We start from the raw sequence: 22681 nt of genomic DNA, 5'->3' as shown, positions 1-22681 counted from the left end.
AAAAAAACCTACATCTCAAGCACCTGATTGTGTATGCAGGTGATCTTTGCATAACATTGCCTCCTCCATTTGCTTGCAGCCTCATTAGACAGAAGACGTTCCCTTCATTTTATCTGCATAACAAATGCCGTGCTGCTCCTTTCTACATCTTTTTCTATACTCTGTATATAATGAAACTTTTCTGTTTCAGCAAGTGTATTCAGTGTTCAGGTGTAACAGATTTGCTCAGTGTTCTCAGTGCGGTAAAGAGCAATTTTTGTATGACATTTTCAAAACAGATTGCGTTCCCGTTATATGCAGGGATACATGTTAAAGAGTAAATGGTAAATGTATTGAACTAGCCCTTCCGACCTCTCAAAGCACCTTGACACAACATATTTCATTCACTTACGGCAGAGGCTGCTTATTTATGTAACACGGCTGTAACACTGTACTCCTTGTAACTATTGAGTAATGTTCAGGTATAATTTTGAAGAGCCCCTTGACTTTATGAGGATTGCTACGCACCTCTGTAGCAAAGAAATCACAAAATCATTGGACAGCCCTTTTAGTATTTATTACCTCTTAATAGGTTATTCACTAACTGGCCTGTATATTTAGGCACAATATTTAGTCAGTATGCTGTAGATTAAGCAAGTTCAGTGTGTGCATTCAATATGTTTTTTTGTAGGATTGCGTTGAAATGGAAAGTAGGACACAACATTAGTTTATCTACTTAAGTGTAACTACCACAGCAACATAGGTTTGATTTCAAGCTAGGTCCATTTCTGCCTTGTCTTTTCTCTCTCTCCTTTCTTTAACACAACATAGGCAAAAAAAATCCCCCCAAATACTTGAGAAAAAATATAAAAATGGAAAAGTACAGTGCTGAAGCCAAATTCCATAGAGAGACACGGTTGGGTGGTTTGTTTGTTCTTTATTTATTAATTCTGACGCATGTTTCGTGGTGCCTCTGATGTTAAGGTGTGACCCAGTGAGCTTATGTGTACTTCCTGTGAACAGAGCTCTTCCAGCCATGTCGCTTTGTGTGGGTGTCAGCCTGCTAAATGTAGCATAGAGGCTGTGGTGTCAGGGCCAGTGGCCTCCCCATGGAGTCCAGCTTTTGACCCTATGTGAGCTGCCAAATGTGCAGACAGCCCTACCACCCTCTCCTTCTCCCCTCGTGCTTGCTGCATGATTAGAAATAAAAGTCCTCTCATTCATTTACTTGTGTTTCTGTTTACTTTTCGTGTCTCTTGTGGTTTTATTCATTTTTAGCTTCAGGGATGATGTATAAAGAAACACTTGAATGAATCTCCTTGTTTTTCAGGTGTCGTACATTTATGCATTAGCTGTGTTTGAGGACTACCTTTATGCTACAAACTCTGACCCTTCCAAAGTGAGTTCCTCTGCGGAGCTGCTACAGATCCACAGGTTCAACATCACAGCAGAGAGCAGGACACTAGCCAGCCTCGGGAAAGCTGCAAAACTCAGTGTTTACCACAAACTCACTCAGCCAAAAGGTAAAGGACATTTCTAGTAGGTTAACATAGGTAAGTGTCAATCTTCTACATCATGTGACATGCAAACTACAATCTGTGTTGATAAAGAATGAGGATATTGCAGTGTGAATGATCTCTCTATCCTTTGTGATTTTTGTTCACAGTCAGGAGTCATGCATGTGAAATGGTTTCATATGGAAAGCCGGGTGGATGTTCCCATATCTGCCTTCTGAGCGGCAGCTACAAGTCCAGATCTTGCCGCTGTCGTACTGGCTACAGCCTGGGCTCTGACGGGCAGACCTGTAAAAGTCAGTATACATTTTCATCTGGACATAAAAGATGCATCATTGTGCATACATTACAAAAGTTGAATGTTTTTTTTTCTTTTATCGATATGCAGTACTTATTGGCTTTTCATTGGTGGTGCTTCCTGGTCATTATGAACAAGAATATATACTTGTGCCAGTAAAGGGGCAAGGTCCATCATTATTGTTTCTTACATTGAAATGTGCCTGTGTCATTTTGTAGAGGAGAGTGTGATACACATGCCTCAGCTGCAGACCTACAGTGATGTAGATGAGTGCTGTGTGACACAGACCCATTTGAAAGTGATGTTCCACTATCGACCCGTTGCCAGCCTGATTGATTATTGTCATAATGAGGTTTTAAGTTTGTCTGCATTTGGCTTGTCTGATCAATTGCTGGACATTGTGTTGTTGACAATAATAGCAGTAGATCAAATTGATGACACAATCCGAGGGCCCACCACTTTTCGATCGGGGTAACGAAGCATTGGGAGGCCTGGCAATGACACATTTGATTTATTCCCCCTTCATAGATGTTCTGATGACACCAGCTATCTCTGTCTTGCTCGCGCTTTCCTCTCCCTAAGCATAATGAGATTCGGTACTAAATGGTAGTGCTTCTTCATACGGCAGTCACTGTGGGGTTTGATATCTGGGTCTCTTGCAATGCTTAATTGTCTCCTGGGTAGTCGGTCTCTCCCTCACAGAATGATAAATTGAAGTGAGGCATGTGTGGTCCTCACCCTCAGCATCCTAGTCTCCTGGGTAGGTGCTGAGTGCGAGGAGAGGTCTGCTTCTCTCACTGGAAGCCCTCCTTCATTCCGCCTCTCGCCTCTCTGGAGGATCCCAAAGGGTTCGTGAACATACAGCCCCCTGAGCGGCTGGTGGGCCGCCGAGGAGTTGCCTCACTTTTCTGGGTCCCTGTTTGTCTTTCTACACAGGCACCATAACATTTTGAAATCAGAGACAGTGTTAAGAGCCAAGGCAAGTATTGCCATTGTCTGTTTGTTCAAGTATTTTCCTTCTCCTAGTGTTAATGCAGCTTTGAAGCAGGCATGATTGAAGGTGGAGTGTACAGTCATTGGCACTGATTACTGGCTCTATTAAGGTGAATGGATGGCTCTGGCTCTGGCTCACATATAAGAACAATGTGGCCGGTAAGAGGGTTTAATGCTGGGATCAGCACTGATGAATTAGACCAATTAAATGACAATAACAGTAAAAGAGGGTCTGTCCTTTCTTGCCTTGTAGAGCCCAAAAGCGATCTCTTCCTTTTCTACGGTAAGGGCCGTCCTGGAGTCATCCGAGGCCTTGATATGAACATCAAATCCAGCGATGAGCATATGGTGCCAATCGAGGACCTGGTCAACCCTCGTGCCATTGACTACTATGCAGAATCAGGACATATCTACTTTGCTGACACAACCAGTTTCCTAATTGGTCGGCAAAAGACTGATGGAAACAGTCGAGAAACGATACTTAAAGATGGTGAGTCTAAATTCTTTTGTGAAAAACATTACAATTTTCTGATGATAAAACAGTTGTAATGATAAGTTACATAAGTTTTTTTTTTTATTAATGAGTAGGCAATTCTTACCACACAGTGTTTATAACCAAAGTAGCTTGTGTGAAAATAAGTTGGCCAAATTTGGGATTTTAACATTATTTCATAAAAAATCTCATAGTGGCTTCATGGACACCTTATGAGAATGTAATCTAACCTATTTTATTTACACTGAACAGATATTCCTGTTTGAGTTTGTACTGCAACATTTTGTTTTATTAAAATACGTTTTGTTGGCTCTTTTACAGAACTTGACAATGTTGAAGGAATCTCAGTGGACTGGATTGGAAATAACTTGTATTGGACCAATGATGGCTACAGGAAAACTATCAGCGTCGCCCGACTGGAGAGAGCCTCCCAGACAAGGAAGACACTGTTGGAAGGCAATATGTCACATCCACGGGCCATTGTGGTTGACCCTCTTAACAGGTCAGGAAAGACATGGTGAATTGTGTTTTTATAATGGAGACACACAGACCTGAAGAAAAAATCATTTTGCCAGCAGCAGCTCGTGTCAGAATATGTTTGTAACAGGTGCAAAGAAATAAGTCACGAGTAGGAGTCAAGGTATAAGTTATTATATACTAGCTTTGGGCTGTAGGTGAGGAGGGGTGGCTCAACATTGTCATGTTGCATACTCTTGGATAAGCAAGGTGTTGTACTTGTGGAAAATGAACCTGCTGAAATCTACAGAGAAAACGTTTTTTTTTTTTTAATCACATCTCCTGATGGGGTATGGAGATTTTTGCTTTAAGTCTTGATATGATCGTACTCAAGCTCACCTGTATTACAAAGAAAGTCAATTACTGCCAGGTCCTGCACCTTGTTACATTCTGGAATCAGTTAATCTTGCATACAAAGGAAAAAAGATGAATGATGGTACACATTCTGCTTCTGCATATTCTGCTCATCTAGCAACCATCTCTAAACTGATTTGGTTATATGCCAGGTCAGTTTTTTTTTTTTTGGTTAAAGAGAAAGGTGGTTAATCTTTTTCTCCAAACTTCAGTTCCAGGTACCAGTGTGTTTGCCACATTCATGCTCTTTAATGAATGTTTCTCTGTTTGTTTCTGAATGTTTCTCAGGTCTGTGTGTCTCCATTATAAAAACACAATTCACAGTATGTATGAGGCCTCCTGTGCATTCCTGTACAACTTTATATGTGAACGACCTTGACAGCACATATGCTGCTGTATGTATAGAGGAGATGTGAAAATTATCAGTGAGTTTCTCGAGGATCTTAAGGATTAACACTAAAAGGCTAAAATCGTATTAACACACAACAAATCCAGAGATTAGTTTCCATGCCTGAAGAGGATTGCTCCAACAATTTGCCTTATGAAGCTGTTTTGCTGCTATACTCACACACACCAAACCAAAACTTGCACTTGTTTTTTCTAAGATTAGCTTACTCTGATTAAGAAGAAATAAATGGAAGCAGCCATGATAAGGACACAGTCTTAAATGATTCAGACTAATGAGGAAGTAGCCTACTAGCCTTTTTCTTTTTTTCAGAATTTAAGCCCTGACATAAATACTGTGGCAGGAATGTTGGGGGTGGGGAATATCATGTCATTTTTTTTGTATGAGGATTAATAATTTTTTCTCCAACCCCTCCCACTGGCAGCACAAATGATTAGGAAAGCTAGTTTTGGGCTTCAGAGGTAGCATTCAGCCTGAAACCTGCAAGTCTTTGATCTTTATCTGCTCTGCTGGGAGGGTCTCTTCAGGTAAAATGGATACACCTCTCCAGCTGATTTCCGTACTGCATACTCGCTCCCTTATTTTCTGCTCCATTTGCATCCTCTAGTCTGTGTTGAGATGATAAGGACGACTTAACAGAAGCATACCTCTCAATCTTCGCTGCATTAGGAATCCCATACATGTATTCACATTAGAAATCCCCCCAGAAATGGTATACGACTTGAGTGAGGTGACTCTGGGATGTGCTTTCAGAAGCCTGTATCTTTTTCTTCATGACACTCTTTTGATGTATATAGACATAGATGATTTTTCATACATCTCTGTGCATTTTTGCACAGAGATGTATGTGGTTTTACTGGATATTCTAAACCACATTGCTGTTCATGTTTTTCTTTGGGTTTTTTTACCATTGACTTTTTAAATCACGTTTTTTTATTGGCTACATGCACAAAAAAACCTCTGAAAATAATGTGCCAGCCTGCATTTCATGAACATAAACATGCAACTAACAGTTATTTTAATGTCATTAATTGTACTGATTAGTTTAATAAAGACATCTTAAATTGTTAAGTCATTTGAACATCATCCAATTTCTAAGAGTTCACATCAAACGTAGCCAGCAACCAAGTTCATGTCTTTGAATGACCTAGGTTATCTCACAAACTCCAAACTTCATTTAAACTATTTTAAATAACTCAGTAATAGATTTATTAACTGATTGTTGAAGCTCTGAATGAAAATGTTGGTTTGGATAATATTACGTTTTGACAATGATATGTTAGTCAATTGAAAAGACGTGTATTCTTATTTTCTTAATATGACAATGCAAACATTGCGTCCATCAGTCTGTCTCACTATGGGTTTCTATGTGTATGGGCATGTGTGTGTGTGTCTACATGCGAGCGTGGAGACTTGCTGAATAATTCATTGGGCTGTAAAAAACGACTTCAACACAGAGGGAGTCTTCATTCACCTCCATATCCTATTCTGTTTCATCTTCCCTTAGCCAGCCCTCTATCATTGATGAGAAACAGGGGCCACATGGCTCAGTCAGCAGCACTCAAACAGAGCAAATCTCCTGGGCATTGTTACTAGAGAACAGAGCACGTCAAATCGTTGACCCAATCATGTTTCAAATACCATAGGTCCATTGAGAGTTGCATTCTTAGCATACACACGACACACCGTAAACTTTTTTTTTGAGTGGAATAAAGGACTTTGCCTTGATGTGCAGTCAAGCATTATAAAGCTTTCACAAAGCGCTATACTTTCTTTGGGTACAATGCACCTGCCTCTGGCTGCAATGGTATGCGATTATTTGGTTTTACATAATGAAAATTTGGTTTCCAGTTTATTTCCATTTCAACTGGGAACGCTCTAATCATGATGAGAAAACCTATTTTCTGAATGAAAGGGTATATTCTCGTGTTTGGTAGTGCAGGATGTCTTGTCTTTAATGTTCCATGTATGAATGAAAGCCGCTTGTAAAAGATTCAGTGGGGAGAACAGTCAAGCCCTCCCATGGGCGTACAAAACAGAACCTGCATTGTAAATTCCACTGTGCTATGGGTACATAATTCTGAGAGAAGTCTGCCCAAACATGCTGTCACATGTGCTCTGATTGATAAATCAAAGCAAGAGGCTGATGACTGGAACGACAAGTACATCCATCTAACATCAGCGTGTCAAGAAGTGAGGGAAGGGATGAATGAGGAGCATGAGGCTGAAATAAACTGTCTTTCTTTAAATGCGGGATACGATCAGTGTTCATCTCGATATGAGTATGATTTACTCCCCTGAACCAGAGTAATCTTTTGATACAGGGTATTGGTGCAATCATTTTTTCTTTTTATCTGCATGTTTTTAGCTGGATGTACTGGACAGATTGGGAAGAGGATGAAGTCAATGACAGCATAGGCCGGATAGAGAAAGCCTGGATGGACGGATCCAACAGACGCATTTTTGTCACCTCCAACATGCTGTGGCCAAATGGTCTGACTCTGGATCACAGCACCAGTACCATGTACTGGTGTGACGCCTACTACGATCACATCGAGAAGATCCAACTCAATGGGACTGGAAGAATGGTGAGTTTCAATACATGGAAATCAAATGATCTTAAATTTATACCCATCATTTTAGTTATCAATTATTTGCAGAAGTTTCCCATCCCAACAATTTCCGCATAGTCTGTTGTTTGTTTGATGCCTGTTTTGACGTTGATAAAGTGATGGGATATATATGATCGCAAGTCTGTATATTGCGTTTTATTTTGAAATTGCAAACCTGCAAAATATATTTAAAAAAAAATTGATTTGGTAACATCTTTTTATTGAATTGGTCATTTGATGAGAAACCTGCAATTTATTCTACTATTGAGAATAGTTTAACTTTAAGACACTATACTTATTTACATTGTCGGGAAGGATACTTTTAAAATGTATTCTCTTACAGAATACAGAATACATGCCCTAAAATGTAATCTGTAACGTATTCTGTAACATTACTCAATCTGAGTAACGTATTCTGAATACTTGGATTATTTCCACATTGAATTGCATTTTGTAAGTCTGTTGCAGTCACATCCTGCTTACTAAACAGGCCTATTCTGGTGTGATCTTCTGTTCAACTGGCTGAATGTGAAAGGCCCAAGTCCCCCTGAAAGTGCAATATATTATAATTTGCTGTAGAGGAACAAAGACAATAAGGGTATGTTAACGCAAAAATATGTTTTGCTTGGTTAAAAAAGAGCAATATTGGCCAGTTTTCCCTTTTCGTGAAACAGAGAAGTACCCTCATGTAATCCGTTGATTTCAACCATGTAACTGTATTGTGAATATCATCTATTTAAATTGTAACTGTAACGGAATACAGTTACTCATAATTTGTATTCTGAATACGTAACTTCGGTACATGTGTTCCGTTACTCCCCAACACTGCTTATTTATGATGACTGCTCACTAGTGACAGAATTATAGGTTTTGTGTTTTTTTTTATTTCTCCCATTTTTGTAAATGCAATGTCTCAGAAATATCTGGAGGGACTACAGTATCGCCAAAAAGCCCAAATGCCACTTTTACTCTTAAGATACAAGGATTCATTTTTAGTGGTTAAAGGTCTACTGTCACTCTCTTCCTTTTAAAAAGAATTTTCAGCCATAACTTCAAAGTACATGCACTTGTTAGAACACAATTCTGCATGAATAAGATCAAATAATTAAATGACACATTTTACACCCGTGGGTCAACAGTTAACTTCATCGTGACGTCAAAATATCTTGAAAAATCTATTTTGTACCATATTTCACACCCCCTTTGTTAAAGAGAAACCTCAGGAACTCCTGGGGGTAATATCTTGAAATTTCGCCAAAATGCGTTCTTCAAATCAAGACTTGAGGGTTCCAAAATCATTGTTACCTCATGTGTTTCTCATTCTTGTAAAGATAGTATTTCTGCAATACCTAGTATGAACTAAATGAGGTCTGATTCTTTTAAAGACTTTTAAAGGGCTGGGGTTATGGATAGTGTCGGAAAAAAAGGAACCACGGGTCGGATTCAAACCTGGGTGCCTGTTGGACTGTAGTATCTGTACATGGGATGTGCAAACTAACCACTAGGCCACCGGTGCCCCTGTTATTTATTTTTAACCCGTCCCGTAGAACAATGAGGATCTATTATGGGACAATTTCCTATGGAAGAATGTAGAGTTGAGCTTGACTGGTTGTGTATAAAACCAGAAGGCAGTAATTGTAGTCCATATCATTGCCTTCTTTGTTTGATGTTTTATGAGTGGCTGAATTATTTGGTTTCAGATCAATAATGTCTTGATTATTTCAGGGTCCAACTGTCCAATGCTGATTTCTCAATTTTAGAATTGATATAATGTTAATGTGCAAAACAGTGAGATGATTGAAACTGCTCCTCTTCTCACAACTGCCAGCAAGACAGCCCTTCATCCCAAATTGCGCCTGTCGACTCTAGTTGTACTGGCATATTAAGCTAATTAATTATTTGCAAATGCTATTTAATCAATGCCAAGATTCTAGCAAACATTATCATAGGCATACAGCCGCGTATGAATAAATTTGTGCAACGAAATTGAATCACATTCATCATATACTGTGATCAAATCATTTCTAATTCCATATTCAAACAGCAAGAACCCTGTTTGAGATGATTGATTCCTTTTGTTGCCGCTGGTGTCTTTCCATGGGTCTTCTAATCTTTTGATTACACTGCATGTTTGCTTCATGTTGCAGGTGGTGTACAATGGAAAAGAGCTGAACCATCCATTCGGAATCTCTCATTATCGTAATTTCATCTTTTGGACGGAGTACATGAATGCTTCTGTCTTCCAGCTGGACTTGTCCACCGGCGATGTCACTCTGCTGCGGAGTGAGAGGCCACCACTATTTGGCCTGCGCGTCTATGACGCACAGAGTCAGCAAGGTTGGCCGCCTTTCTTTCATGCACTCCTCATCCAGTGAACCATATCTCTCCTTCCAGAAATAGTGGCTATTTTGCCCTGAAAAGAGAACCACTCTGTGCTGTGTGTCACAGTCTTTGTATCCCCTGTACACTTGTATTTAATAGAGAGGACTAAATGTGATAAAAACACGAGAGGCTTCACATGTACGTCTGCTTGTGTCAGATTTCGCAATGTTATCCGGCACATAGATCAACACTGACAGCGATGCGAAAATCACTTGGGGCTCCGAGGAAAGTTAAATAAGGTTACCAAGGTTTGGAGGGGTTTGCTCAATTCTCTTACAAATGATGATGGATTCATGCCGTGACAGGAGAGAGCTGTATTGACCCTTATAGTCTACTACAGCATCCACAGCATAGTGCCACCTAACAGAGTATTCTGGCTGGACATTTCTGTATTGTTCATGTCACTGGATAGATTAATTGGCTATCCAGTTGTCAGAATATTAATGATTGGCTCGTACAAAACCAAAAGCTTTATCTCATAGGCTCAGGCACTGCCTTTGGGCTCACTATTAAATGAAAGTGACAAAGGTGTCTTGTGCTTTAACTATATATGTGTGTTTATAATGTCTGCTTTGTCTGGGAAGATGAATTATTTCTCCAAGAGGAATAAAAATGTCAAATGTCTGTAACTTAACATGTTCCCAATAATTCATTTGACATGAAGTTATAGAACATGTGGCAAACACCTGTCTTATCTCTTCGAGATACGTTTGGTATCAGTGAGATGAGTTATTTTAGCAGGGATTATATTGACCAATGAACCTCTGCTGTTCACTGTAGAAAAGAAACACAAAGCCATTTTCACTTCAGGTTGGCTGGAGAAAATGTGGCTTTGACTGAGCAAGACACCTCATTTGTGATCTTTTTCTCCAGGTGAAAACGCATGCAGTTTGAATTATGGGGGCTGTAGTACCCTCTGCCTTGCCATCCCAGGGGGCAGAGTGTGTGCCTGCGCTGACAACCAGCTTCTGGAGAAGAACAATGTCACCTGTGCAGGTAGGAGGATGTAATGAATCAGACAAAGTACGAGGCATAAGATCATCTTTTCCCAGTGTAATGTAAACCTGGTGTTATCCTATGGGACAAAGATAAGATATAACCCCCTTATCTATTCATATGCAAATGTGATTTCAAACAAATAAAAACAGATTGAAAATCATCCCTGTGGGCGGCCAGGAATATAATCCAACTCCCAATGGTAACTCACAGGGTCATGAGACATTATTAACTTGTTTTTTCTGCCATTATAGCTATGCCAATATTTCTCCTAAAGACATTATTTATAGGAAGTCTCCTGTTGATTTTGTTTCTCCCAGAAGCGTCAGCCGGTGGTTTAGAGCCTCAGCGATGTAAAAATGATGAGTTCCAGTGCCATAATCATCGCTGCATACGGGCTTTGTGGAAATGCGATGGAGATGATGACTGTCTGGATGGAAGTGATGAGGAGAGCCACAGCTGCTGTGAGGATCTAACAATGTGTCTGCAGTGCAGACCAACTCACTGTATTCACACAACAAATTCATTGTGCTTAAATATTACATACTGATGAACTTACATTCACAACCACACATATAGCAAGAATAGCAAGGCTTTTTAAAGGCTGACTCTCTCTGCCTGACATCTTCCATGTTCCTAAATGTCACTAAACTAGAGGTAAAAAGTGTTCCTCCTCCCCACTGCTTTCTTCCCTTATGCTCCTGCTGAAGTTGTTTTGCTCCTCGCAAATCAGTCGGATAAACACCCTGTAAGACGCTTTTCTCTCTGACGGCTAGCACACATAATCTAATCCTCCGCCCGAAATATCAGAACTATAAAATCAATTACCTACTCTCCTGGGACGAAATATATTTAAACAGTTCACAAACTTGATTTCTTTTTAGTGCGTAAGAGGAGCATAGCGTTGACTTTGAAAATGGATAAATGCGGTTGGCAGCTGCATAAAGGGGTTGTTAGTTAATAATAAGCTTGGTTGTTCCGGTGAAGTATACTTTTGAGCTAAGGTACTGAAATTGGCTTAAGAGTCAAGGCAGTACAACCTCATAAAAACATACTTTAGGCACTGTAAAAAATACTGTGGGGACTACATTGCCCTCAATTTAGGGACAAACCATCAATAAGAATCCTGAGTGAGAGTCTGCTTGAAAACATTCTCTTTTATGGTTCATGACCCCGCTTGCTGGTCCATCAACAAGATTAGTTGAGCTGAGGACTCAATGAAATCCCCTTCGGAGGCTGTGAGTGTACTGTATAAGAAAATGTAAGATCTTATTCATATCCACAGTTATGAGAGAGATCATAGCCCGAATAAAGTGTGTAAAACTTTATGTTCCTTGGCTTGGCCATGTATGGTCATTGTACTAAACTGAGGACAAATGTTAAATTCAAGACTTTTTAGTTCTCAGGTAACAGTATTTAAGATCAGCAAGATGTACCATTATAAGTGTGCAATTATTTTGGTTTGAGCAGCAGTCAGTAAGTGGACCTGCTTCAAAAGCTCCCTGAGGATTTAATTGAGGATTGTTTGGGGCGAATCATTTTGACACAGCACAGACCAAAGGAAAAAAAACTGTTACACTTGAATTGAACAATCGACTCTCTCACTCACTCTGTAACAAAGAGAACACATTTATAAGCCTCACTCTGCCTTGTTGTGGTTCATCCAAAAGGACAGCATTGTGATTACCTAAGCTGTTATTATAAAAGACCGAGTTGAAATCCGGTATATAATAAGGCTGTTAAGGCTGTGATCATAATTTCTCATTTATTTATTTTTTTATTTTCAAGGTTTGAATGTTTTCCATTTATCTGCAGGATCACTGAGTGACTTCTTTTCCTGTTTGAACTCTAGATAATCACACCTGTCCTGTTGATCAGTTCAAATGCAGCAACAATCGCTGCATTCCCAAAAGATGGCTCTGTGATGGAACGAATGACTGTGGTAACAGTGAGGATGAAGCCAACACCACTTGCTTGGGTACGTGCTGTGCTACATTCATTTTTTCTGGGATTAAGTGTAGCTTTGGCTGCTGTTTGGTCATATCACAGTTAAATCAGCAGGTTTTAAAGGATAGTTTCCTGTCATTTCAGAAATTGACAAAATCTGTAAGACATTATCTGTGGTACTACTGTGCAAACTGATTGATTTCATCAGCTATGTTGCCTCAAAACATCAGGTAGTCAATGAATGAACACTGTGTAATTTTCTGAAATTGAAGTATCAGAACAGCATATTGCGGTTTCGGGACTAACTTTCGCTCAGCTAGTAAAGGCTCTTTTTTTATTTTATCTTCTAACAAAATACAATCACGCTTATGTGGACTCCACTAAATGAAGACTGAACAGTTTTCTCATCCGAACAGCAGACATACAATACTTTCCCCTCGCATCTTTTCTAACAGTCTGCCCACTTCAAAAGCTGTTTATACATCCACGTCTTGACCAGAGATGTCTTGTGTTGTCAAAGCAATCATTACGATTATACCTTGCAGCTCTGCACAGTGCAATCAATCTCATTATGTGAAAGCACTCTAGAGTATCAAAGAGCTGTACTACCTGCTAGAGACAACTGTATACAAGCAACACTAACAGTATATCACTTTGCCTCCCATGTGTTCAGTTTGGCCTCTCAGGAGCTTTGTCCTCCTTAGATGATTAATCAATGAGCATTAGCCAGAGTATGATGAATGTTTCCTCATCATCAGATTGACATGCGTATCCCACAACAGTAGGAAATCCCTTTTGTGCTGTCCATGTATACTCATCAGAGTGGTGCAGTTTGTAAATGACGGCCCATCTAGCAAAAACACATTTCCTGCGGCCTTCAGACCCTTCTCTGCTGTACTGTGTGATCGAGTGATAAAAGGTTTCCAGCAGGCGGACAGTAACATCCAGGTGATGTAGTCATCATTACAGTTGTTGAACACTTGTGCATGACTGATCAAATTAATGGGCTTATTTCCTCTCTCTCAGCCCAGCCCTGTCAGGCTGACCAGTTCTCCTGCAGGAACGGACGATGTGTACCTAATGCCTGGAGATGTGACCGGGAAGATGACTGCGGGGATATGTCTGATGAAATATCGTGCAGTGAGTCAAACGTTGCTATTTACCACACGTCACTCAAATGCCACTCTACATGGATTAAAATCCTACTGCCGCTTGTGTCGCTCTGTTTGGTCAGGATGTAAAAGAGGCGAGCTCAGTGAATGAGTCAACTAAGGCCATGTTAGGTCAATGTCTTCCTGTTCTCCCACGTTATTTAAGTTGTGTTTCTAATCGGGGTATATTAAAAAGCGACAATGACAATGTTCTAATCACGAGGAAGTGTAAGGGCTGATCAGGGTTAATGGTTATTGCATCAGGAAGGGATTTTTTTTTTTCTTACTCAGGAACTTAAAAATGGACTTTGTAATTTATGTATATGTCTTTGCCAGGAAAATGTTGACACAATTGTAGTTCCTCTTACAAAGATGACTTTAGGTTTACCTCTAAAGAATAGACAGCAAAGAAAAAAACGAAAAAAAAACGAGGCAGTTCTCCAGATGTTATGACAAAATGGACGAAAACAAACAAAAAATTAATTCTTTGCATCTGATGTCCTTAAAAGCACGCCTTACGTAACCCTCCCCTTAATGCTTAACTAAAGTGATTAACATGATACCAAAAAAAAAACAACTACATTTTTGCATCATTCATTTGTAGCATGCTCACATCATAGTTAATGCAATACTGTGACAATTTACACCCTCAGAGATCCCCTGTAGTGGCTGTAGGCTCTTCAAGTGAATGATACTTCAGATTACACTTCTGGGTTGTGCAAAGGCCATTACCTTGAAAGAACGATGGTTTATACCTTGCAACCTGCAAAGTGCAATCAGTCTCATTGTGTGAAAGAACTCTCAAGAGTATGTGTCTATCAAATCATGGTTAAACATTTACAGTACCATGATGCGTTTAGCAAAAGTATGCCTCCCATTTAAACACTCTGATGTAGCCCAGCTGGTGATCTAAATCAAGTTGACATTTTCATTGACTTTAAGGAACTATGTCACTATTCAGGATTTTGACACCTGCCAAGGTCTTGAAAGATTATGAATTCTAAAATCATCAGCTTAAGCTGCAATTATGTATCCTGTGTCACAAGATACAGAATATTCTGGTTGGGTGGGTGGACAGCTTGTCAAACACTCAATCAGTGCACATTTTTTTTACGTGACTAGTTGAATAGTTTGCTCTTGTCTCTCACACAAAGTTAAAATCATCGTTTTAGAAGCTGAAATATTAATGCCCAGTTCTTTGGAACAAGATGTAGACATGCCCTGCATGATGGCTTCAGCTTGGAGGGATGGTGACGACTAAACTTCATAATTGTAATGAGTTCACTGTCCTTAAGTCATGTATCAGTGGTTTTAAACACACTGTCGGTGAAAGTTTCAGTCTGTGCTCAGGATAAATCTTGGGAAACAGAAATTGAAAAAAAAGGAAAACCAAAGCACAGCACATCTGCCTGAGCTTTGAAGATGTATTTAGCATTTTTATTCAGAAGCAGACATCGTTTTAAGCTGTAAAGTATGTTTTCTTAGCAGCAGGTTGAACTGGATGAATTACGGGCATAGAATTGAAAGATAGGCGTAAAGGTTTAAGATCCCCTCTTATCACTATTTGTATTAAAGCAGCTTTTTACAGTGATTGATGTTTGCCAAACTCTGCACTGTGCTGTCTCACCTCAGCCTCCCTTTGTGTGTCCTAAGCTGCTCCAGTACGCACTCACAAACAGCCAGGGTGTAAGCAGTAATTAAAGTTCATGCTCGGCTTCATTCAATCATAATCAAGCTGTGCAGCAAAACATATTTCTCCCATACTGTTGTCTGAGTTTCCTCAGGCATTACTTCTCTGTAGGCACTCTACTGTGAAGCTCTGGCAGCTCACTTAGCTTCAGTGCAGCTACTGTGGGTTTTTTGAACACCTGAAGCTCAGTGGTGGCCGCCTTCGAGATTGATGCTAATTTGGATTTTGTTTGTCAGTAGTTTAGTAGTTGTCACACAGTGTCTCATATTGGGCTCTCTGTTTACTTCTGTCATTATTTATGGATGCCACCGTTCTATTTTTTTTTGCCTGGCTCACTGTTTACTTGAAACCTTCATTATTTATGGATGTTCGTGCTTCATTTTTAATGAATGTTAAATTCCAGCCAGTCATGTAGCGTCAGTGAGACCGAGCATATTTGTGGGAAATATAGAAGACACTTGTCTGATAAAGATACTGTATGTCTCCTCGAAAGCGTCGGAGGTATTTCAGACAGCAGCAGCAGATGCCAACAATTCAATTCATTGACTTGCATTTTATACTGAAGTCAATAAAGCTTCAGGCTTTCAGTAAGGGTATTTGAAAGGTGCTGTATATATAGTATCTCAAAATAGGAAACAAGAATGGTATCTGACAGGAATGAGAATTTAAATCCAGATAACGTTATTGATGCACAAAACTCTGTCAAATCTGTATTCTATAGTTACTGCAGCACTGGTAGACAATATTGATTATATAACTAGACCATTAAAGCTCATGAATTGCAGTCATGGATGCTGGATAAGCATTTGACTGACTCGAGGGGGGGGGTCATTGATTTGGTATCTCCAGCTTAAATTCTCAAGTTAAGTTCCTTTACAAAGCCTACTGTAATGATAAATACGTGAATAGTGTTTGATAGGAAGGTGTGAGAGTGGAGAAACAAAACAAGTTATTTTAAAACAGTTCCACAAAAAGTATGAGGTTGATGATTGAAGTCATAACTGGAGAGAGAATGATTGAAAACAGATCCAGTATAGGATAAAACATGGGTATGCAGCGCCTCAATTAGTATGAAGCATTAATCAAGAAAAATATTGTCAGTTAACTTTCAACTTTTACTTTCCCCTACCGCCCAAGGCCGCCTCTTCTTTAACACCTACTTGGAGAAGCGTACCGAATATATATTCTTAATGCTTAGTTTCAAATACAGCGTCCCTTATTTTTTTATCCCAAGCCTTTAAAGCTTACAACAGCATGTTATAGCATCTATTCTAGGTTTTCATTAGAAAAATGCTCTGTAAATGAGAAGATCTTGATTCACTTTAGATATATGACTTATGTATCAGTTGATCAAATTGAAATAATATGAAGACTGTACTTCTAAACATTAAACTAACTCCGTGATGTTGAAGCAGTTTCAAGTATCCAATCAATGTGTAGAATTACAGTGCTGTCATGTTTAATTGGACTGGCATTTCATTTGACGTGTACCTATCAACACACCTTTCAGCCTTTCCCACCTGTGAGCCTCTGACCCAGTTCAGCTGCTCCAATGGACGATGCATCAATATGCAGTGGCATTGTGACTCAGGTAAGGGAGATATTTTTTGGGAAACACTCATTACAAGAGTCAAGAGATGCTCAACCATTAATCCACTAAACGACAACAACAACAACATCATCTCACAGCCAGGACACGTCTGTGTGTAAGTGTACAGCTTTGCATCAGTTTTTTTCTTTTTTTTTTTTATTGTGTGCAGAGGATGATTGTGGAGATCGCAGTGATGAAGTGGGCTGCATCCAGTCCTGCTCCAACACCCAGTTCCAGTGCACAAGTGGCCGCTGTATCCCAGACCACTGGGCCTGTGATGGTGATAATGACTGTGGAGACTACAGCGATGAGAACACGACCTGCAGAGGTGGATCAGCATGTAAGCATTACCTTTTAAATGCTGTGAAGTTTTAAAAACAATAACAAAAAATAAAAATATAAAAAAAATAAAAATAAAAACCTCCAGCAAAAGATAAGCTCTGTTTAAAGCATATTTTACATACAAATTCTGGAACGCAATGTATTTGTAAAGACCTTTATTAAGTCATTGCGTGTTTTTGTTTTTTTCATTGAAAGACCGACCTTAAAGCAGATATTGTATGTTTTTTTTTTTTAACTTTCTGAAAGAGTAGCTGTCCTCTGTTTAATTCAAATCAATGCTTAAATGTAAATGTTGTCATTACACTGTAAATAATTCACCAGCTTGAGTCCAATAACTTTGTCTCACACTCGCGTGTCACTAATCGTATCTGCTCTCAGTTTGGGGGAATTTTACCGTCAGGAGTTGAATCATTTAATCTAATTACCACACAAACCTCATGCAAGCTCCTAGAAACTCACAGCTGACTTGCTTGTCACTAGAATGTGCAGACTATTCATCAAACTGTTTCCTGACGGGAACTGCAGGCTTCTCCTCTCCCCCGTGTCTGCTTCTGCTTACCCCTCAGGGGATTGAATCTGTCTCGCTTTGCCCTGGCTTTAAGAGAAATCTTGTTTGGGCTTGACTTTTACGTGATAAGCGAATGGTTAATCAGATTCAGGCTGTTCTCTACACTCAATTCACCATGTCGTGATTTGAACTAATGCATATTGATTTATTTTTTTAATCTGCTGAAAATGTTTTAATGTGGCACACACAAGGATGAAGAACCTGTTTGATGTCATCCTATTTTGCTTAATATTATTTGGTTTAAAAACGTCTTTGTATGGCCGCCGTTTCAGCTCTTATGTATCAATAGGTCTGTTCAGCCATGCAACACACACAGAACGTTGCCGTGGTGTAACCAGTTTTGTTTATTTGATGTGAACGGTTGCAGTACAAAGACAAAGTGACCTCAGTCATTAGACAAGACAGAAGCATCTTAGACACTGAAGTCTAATAACTTCCCTTCCCTTTCGATCTAAGTGACCTGTTATTGCTGCCAAGTGCCCTCCATGGAAAGATAAAAGTTTGTAAACAGTAAAAGATGTCTTGTGAAATAACAGTTGAATACTCCTGTGCCTGTGCCCATGACAGAGTGTAGTAGATCTGTGCAACAGTAATTGTTGAATGCCTGTTGTTTCAGTGCTGCCATCTGTGATCGAGTGCAGTGGGGAGGAATTCCACTGCGTCACAGACGGGACCTGCATCCCAGAACGCTGGAGATGTGACGGAGACAAGGACTGTGAGGATGGCAGTGATGAGAAAGATTGTGAGGGCACCAAAAGGATGTGCGACCCCAAAGCCAAGTTTACCTGCAAAGATACAGGTAGTGTACAACAAACCAAGGGCACAATAAAATATATACGTACAGTGACAACATCCATTTATTTAAAAAAAAAACTTTTTTAAGATTTATTTTGGGGCTTTTTGGGCCTTTGAGAGGTAGGAAAGTGGATAGATGGATGGAAATCAGGGAGAGAGAGAGTGGGGAATGACTTGCGGGAAAAGGAGCCACAGGTTAGATTCGAAAACCGGGCCGCCCACATTGAGCCTCCATATATGCCCACTAACCACTGCACCCCACAACATCCATTTCTATGTAGAATTTAGCAAAAATTCCCCCCCCCCCCCCGTGAATCATCATTTTGTTTCGTCGCAGATGTTATGTGGGTCTAAAACGTCTTCCAAAAGATTCAGATGAAGTCTGACACACGTAAACACTGTTGTAGTGTTGACTTATACACTTCATTAGTCATCAGTCACAGATAATTTCGGTTGGTCCGTGGTGTAAAATCTGATCCTGAGGCATTTGACTTGAGTAAGTAGAGCTTGCATCATTCATCTGAGATAAACGTTATAGTGTAATTCCATGGCAGCTTGGCTGAACTTATTAGAGCGTGAAGGACGGTAACACACAGTGACAGAGAGAGAACTAAATCAGCTGCCTTGATTATTGACTATTGCATATAATTTACGTGAATATACATATAACAGAACAGGTTATCCTGTTCTTGGAACTCTGTGTGGGGTTTACATCATGGAGCGTTAAATGTCATCAAAACAATCATGAGTTTTAGATTTCATAGTTTGGAGTTTGTATAAAGAAGCAACAGAAAGATCTGCACACCAAGGAGCTCCTGTTTTGAAGTATTTATTGACGCATAGAGCCAACATGCTCTTCCTCAGACTTGAAAGTGTTTTTGTAAGTTGCCATTTTAAGTACACATACATGTGACCCAAGACAGCTGAAATTCATCATTTTCTAATCGGGTACCAAAGACAAACATAGAAATATACATTATTAAAGTATCATACCACCGTTAAGATAAATCAACATGTAAATATCCTCTGAAGAACACAGACATTCATAACATGCGCCGTTTAAGTGCCTATACATACAGAGAACTATTAATTTCAATACACCTGCATAAACATACATGACACAACTGTGATCTAGGTTTTTCATGTAGTTTGATCATAGAAGTTTGATCTATTTCTAATCTGAAAATGCACTTTATCTATGAGATCTTTCTTAATACTTAACCTTCACATTCAAATCTGTAACAAACTAAATATTAAGTAAGTATATATAAGTATAAACAGACTTCCAGACTTTTTGTTTCTGTTTTAAGAAAGGAGGAGAGTATCTCAGTCATTATATTAACATTTGTTTTTGTGTATCACATACAAAGGATGCTGCCAAATGGCTCTCTTCCCTTTTATGAAGGCTTCCCTCTCTGACAGCCTCTAAAGGCTTAAACCACTCTCTACTCCTTAGCAGTGCATGTGTTATGCACTTTTTCAACCAATTAGGAAAAACCATTGAAATGGCCTGTTTGAACTCCCAAGTCCCTCAAAGTTAGATTTCACCTTCTTTTAGCAGATGAAAGGAGAAGGTCAGACAAAGACTCCGTTTCTCTTTGTCTTTAGCTCCACAGTTCCCCACTCATCCCTTGACAGTATTATCAAGAATGGAAGCAACGCTGCGTAGTAAAGGGGTTGGTTAGACCACACAATTATTATTCACTGTAATACTGCAGTGTCACCCCCCTGTGCACTGGTGCAGTTCATTCTGTCCTCTCTAGAAGAACAGAGTGCCCTCTCGAACAATATTCAAAACAGTTTTTAAACAGTTCGGATGGATGAAAAGGAGAGGGGTGTATTTCCTTTTGAAATTTCACTGTTATGAAACTCAGGTGAAACCTATGCCAAATTAAAAATGTCTAGTATATACAGTATATTAGGCTTTATTAATCTATAATTGAACTTGATACTTATGTCTCCAGTTTGCACACATTTACGCCTGTTTGTGCATTTATTTGCTGTGCTGACCAAATTGTTGATTTAAGATGCAACGATACAAAGGCTTATCTGACCTGTAAATGATTATTACTGAAGACAGACAGGATACCTCCTTATCAATGCTTCTCTTTTTCTATTACATTTTCACATTGATGGCGACCCATTGATTAACTTCCTCTTCACAGATGATTTAGTTTGAGATACATAATGAATTCATCATTCTGTGCGTTATATTACATTTTGTCATCTTATTCAACTCATTCACACTGGCTAAACTGGCTGCATTTCAAAGCAGCTTTGTCACCAAGTTTCTAAGTGAACAGGACAACTTTCAATCTTTTGTAACAGCAGACCAAATTGGAACCGATTTCTTTTTTTTTATCCCTCTGGTCCATCAAGGACTTTAGTTTGTCATCAGTCCAGAAAGCATCTCTGTCTCTTTCTGGGAACTTCCCATTTCTACCAGCCAACTCTCATAAATAGTTAAAGTACTTGAACCACATTATTAATTTATTAATGGAACACACTTTTCCCATTGTACCGTATCTATGTCCTTGATTAACTTGTTCATACAAAAAGGCTAAAATATTTAAAGGTTGTCACTTAGTTCCAACCTTTAAATATTTGGCTTCTCTCACATTTGCCACCAAATAATCATTGTTGAAGTTAATTATAATTGATATAGCTTTAGAACTTGTACCTATAGCCATTCTGAAAATCAATCCAGGTTGCTGATTTTGACATGTGTACATTTATTAAAACAAGCATCTTTGCATAATCATTCTATTTTCTTTTTTATGGAAATTTCTAAGAGTCAGTCTATGTTGGGATCCCATAGAGGATATATATTTTTTCACAGTCTGAAGCCTACTGTTACATTTAACGTGTTCCTTCTAAATATTGAATTCTTGCTCCAGGTGGTCAGAAACAACACCACAAGAGTAATGGTTTGGTGGAAGGTAAATGTGCTTGAAACTTTCGGGTCCTGATAGCTGAAGTCATAAAGTTCCCTTTTTGTCATTACGGGTGTAGGAGATGAGGAGAGTGTTAATTCTTACCTAGGAGATAAAAGATCACACCAACAACTTCATTTGTTTATTTAAAATATGCACGTTCAAAGACCTTACTTGTTAACAGGGAGACATTTTTAATATTTTATCTTATTTTTAGTATATTTAACACAGAAAATAACCCATCAAATCCATTACACATGTTGGGTACCCGTTTTATGAACCCTCCTTCCATGCTTTCTAGTCTCTGTAATCAGGCAATCACACCTAATAAATGCAGAAATGTTGCATTTCAGTGAAATCAAAGAGTGCATGTATGATGTTTGAGCTTTCCTCATATTCTGATAGAACATACAAAATATTTTATACAAAATTATTGTTATTGTTACGCTTGATTAGCCAACCCGGTTTGTAGTCCATCCTTTTTGTGAGTCGGACTCCAAGAATAAAATCAAGTTTATTTTGTCTTCATCCCCATCTACTTTGCTTTCTACAGCCACTTTCACTGATAAAACCCATCAGGCTGAAATTGTGGGATTTTCTGTGTCACTCAAGGTGAAATTGCTAACATGAATATTGAATTATTCAGTTAAACAAATGATTAACCTCCTAGACTATTTGCATTACCACAAACACACACATTGTGATGGCACTTAAGATAGATCATATTTTATGCAAGAGGAACATCATTAATTTTCACATGTGGAATTGCAAACGTGACAAAAGTCAAACATAAAGTGCCATGTGACTGTACATGTTCATAACATACAGAGAGAAATCTAAACACACAGAGAATCAGCACAGTAACACCTGTCACTTCACCCCCCCCCCCCCCCACTGGTCCAGCACAAAGCATAAGCCAGTGGGATGTCAAAACCCCATCATGGAGCTTTGATGGAAAAACAGCAAAATGGAATATGCTCTGACCTCAGCTTCACCTGTGTGCAAAAAGGAGACATCCTGACATCAAGATTGTTTTCTTCCTCACAACTCTCAGTGCTTCCACCTCTCTGCGCTCTCTTTCTAGGCTGCACAGTGAGAGATTTCCAAATTATACTCCAGTA

At 39.2% G+C, this 22681-nt stretch overlaps 1 protein-coding gene across 1 annotated transcript in view; it reads left to right on the top strand.

Moving 5' to 3' along the window:
- The window catches only part of lrp1bb (low density lipoprotein receptor-related protein 1Bb), a 138655-nt gene that overhangs the window by 7714 nt on the left and 108260 nt on the right, over positions 1–22681 (top strand). The window contains exons 4-16 of the mRNA XM_065962263.1: positions 1310–1502; positions 1646–1789; positions 3038–3274; positions 3599–3779; positions 6922–7141; positions 9313–9502; positions 10421–10543; positions 10867–11007; positions 12396–12521; positions 13517–13630; positions 16842–16922; positions 17092–17262; positions 18449–18631. Of these exons, the coding sequence (XP_065818335.1) occupies positions 1310–1502; positions 1646–1789; positions 3038–3274; positions 3599–3779; positions 6922–7141; positions 9313–9502; positions 10421–10543; positions 10867–11007; positions 12396–12521; positions 13517–13630; positions 16842–16922; positions 17092–17262; positions 18449–18631 (2104 nt within the window). The remainder of the gene's footprint in view (positions 1–1309; positions 1503–1645; positions 1790–3037; positions 3275–3598; positions 3780–6921; positions 7142–9312; positions 9503–10420; positions 10544–10866; positions 11008–12395; positions 12522–13516; positions 13631–16841; positions 16923–17091; positions 17263–18448; positions 18632–22681) is intronic.

This window comes from Labrus bergylta, chromosome 13 (genome assembly GCF_963930695.1).
Source record: "Labrus bergylta chromosome 13, fLabBer1.1, whole genome shotgun sequence".
In the NCBI taxonomy this organism is placed as follows: Eukaryota; Metazoa; Chordata; class Actinopteri; order Labriformes; family Labridae; genus Labrus; species Labrus bergylta.
This window is presented reverse-complemented; position numbering and strand designations above follow the sequence as displayed.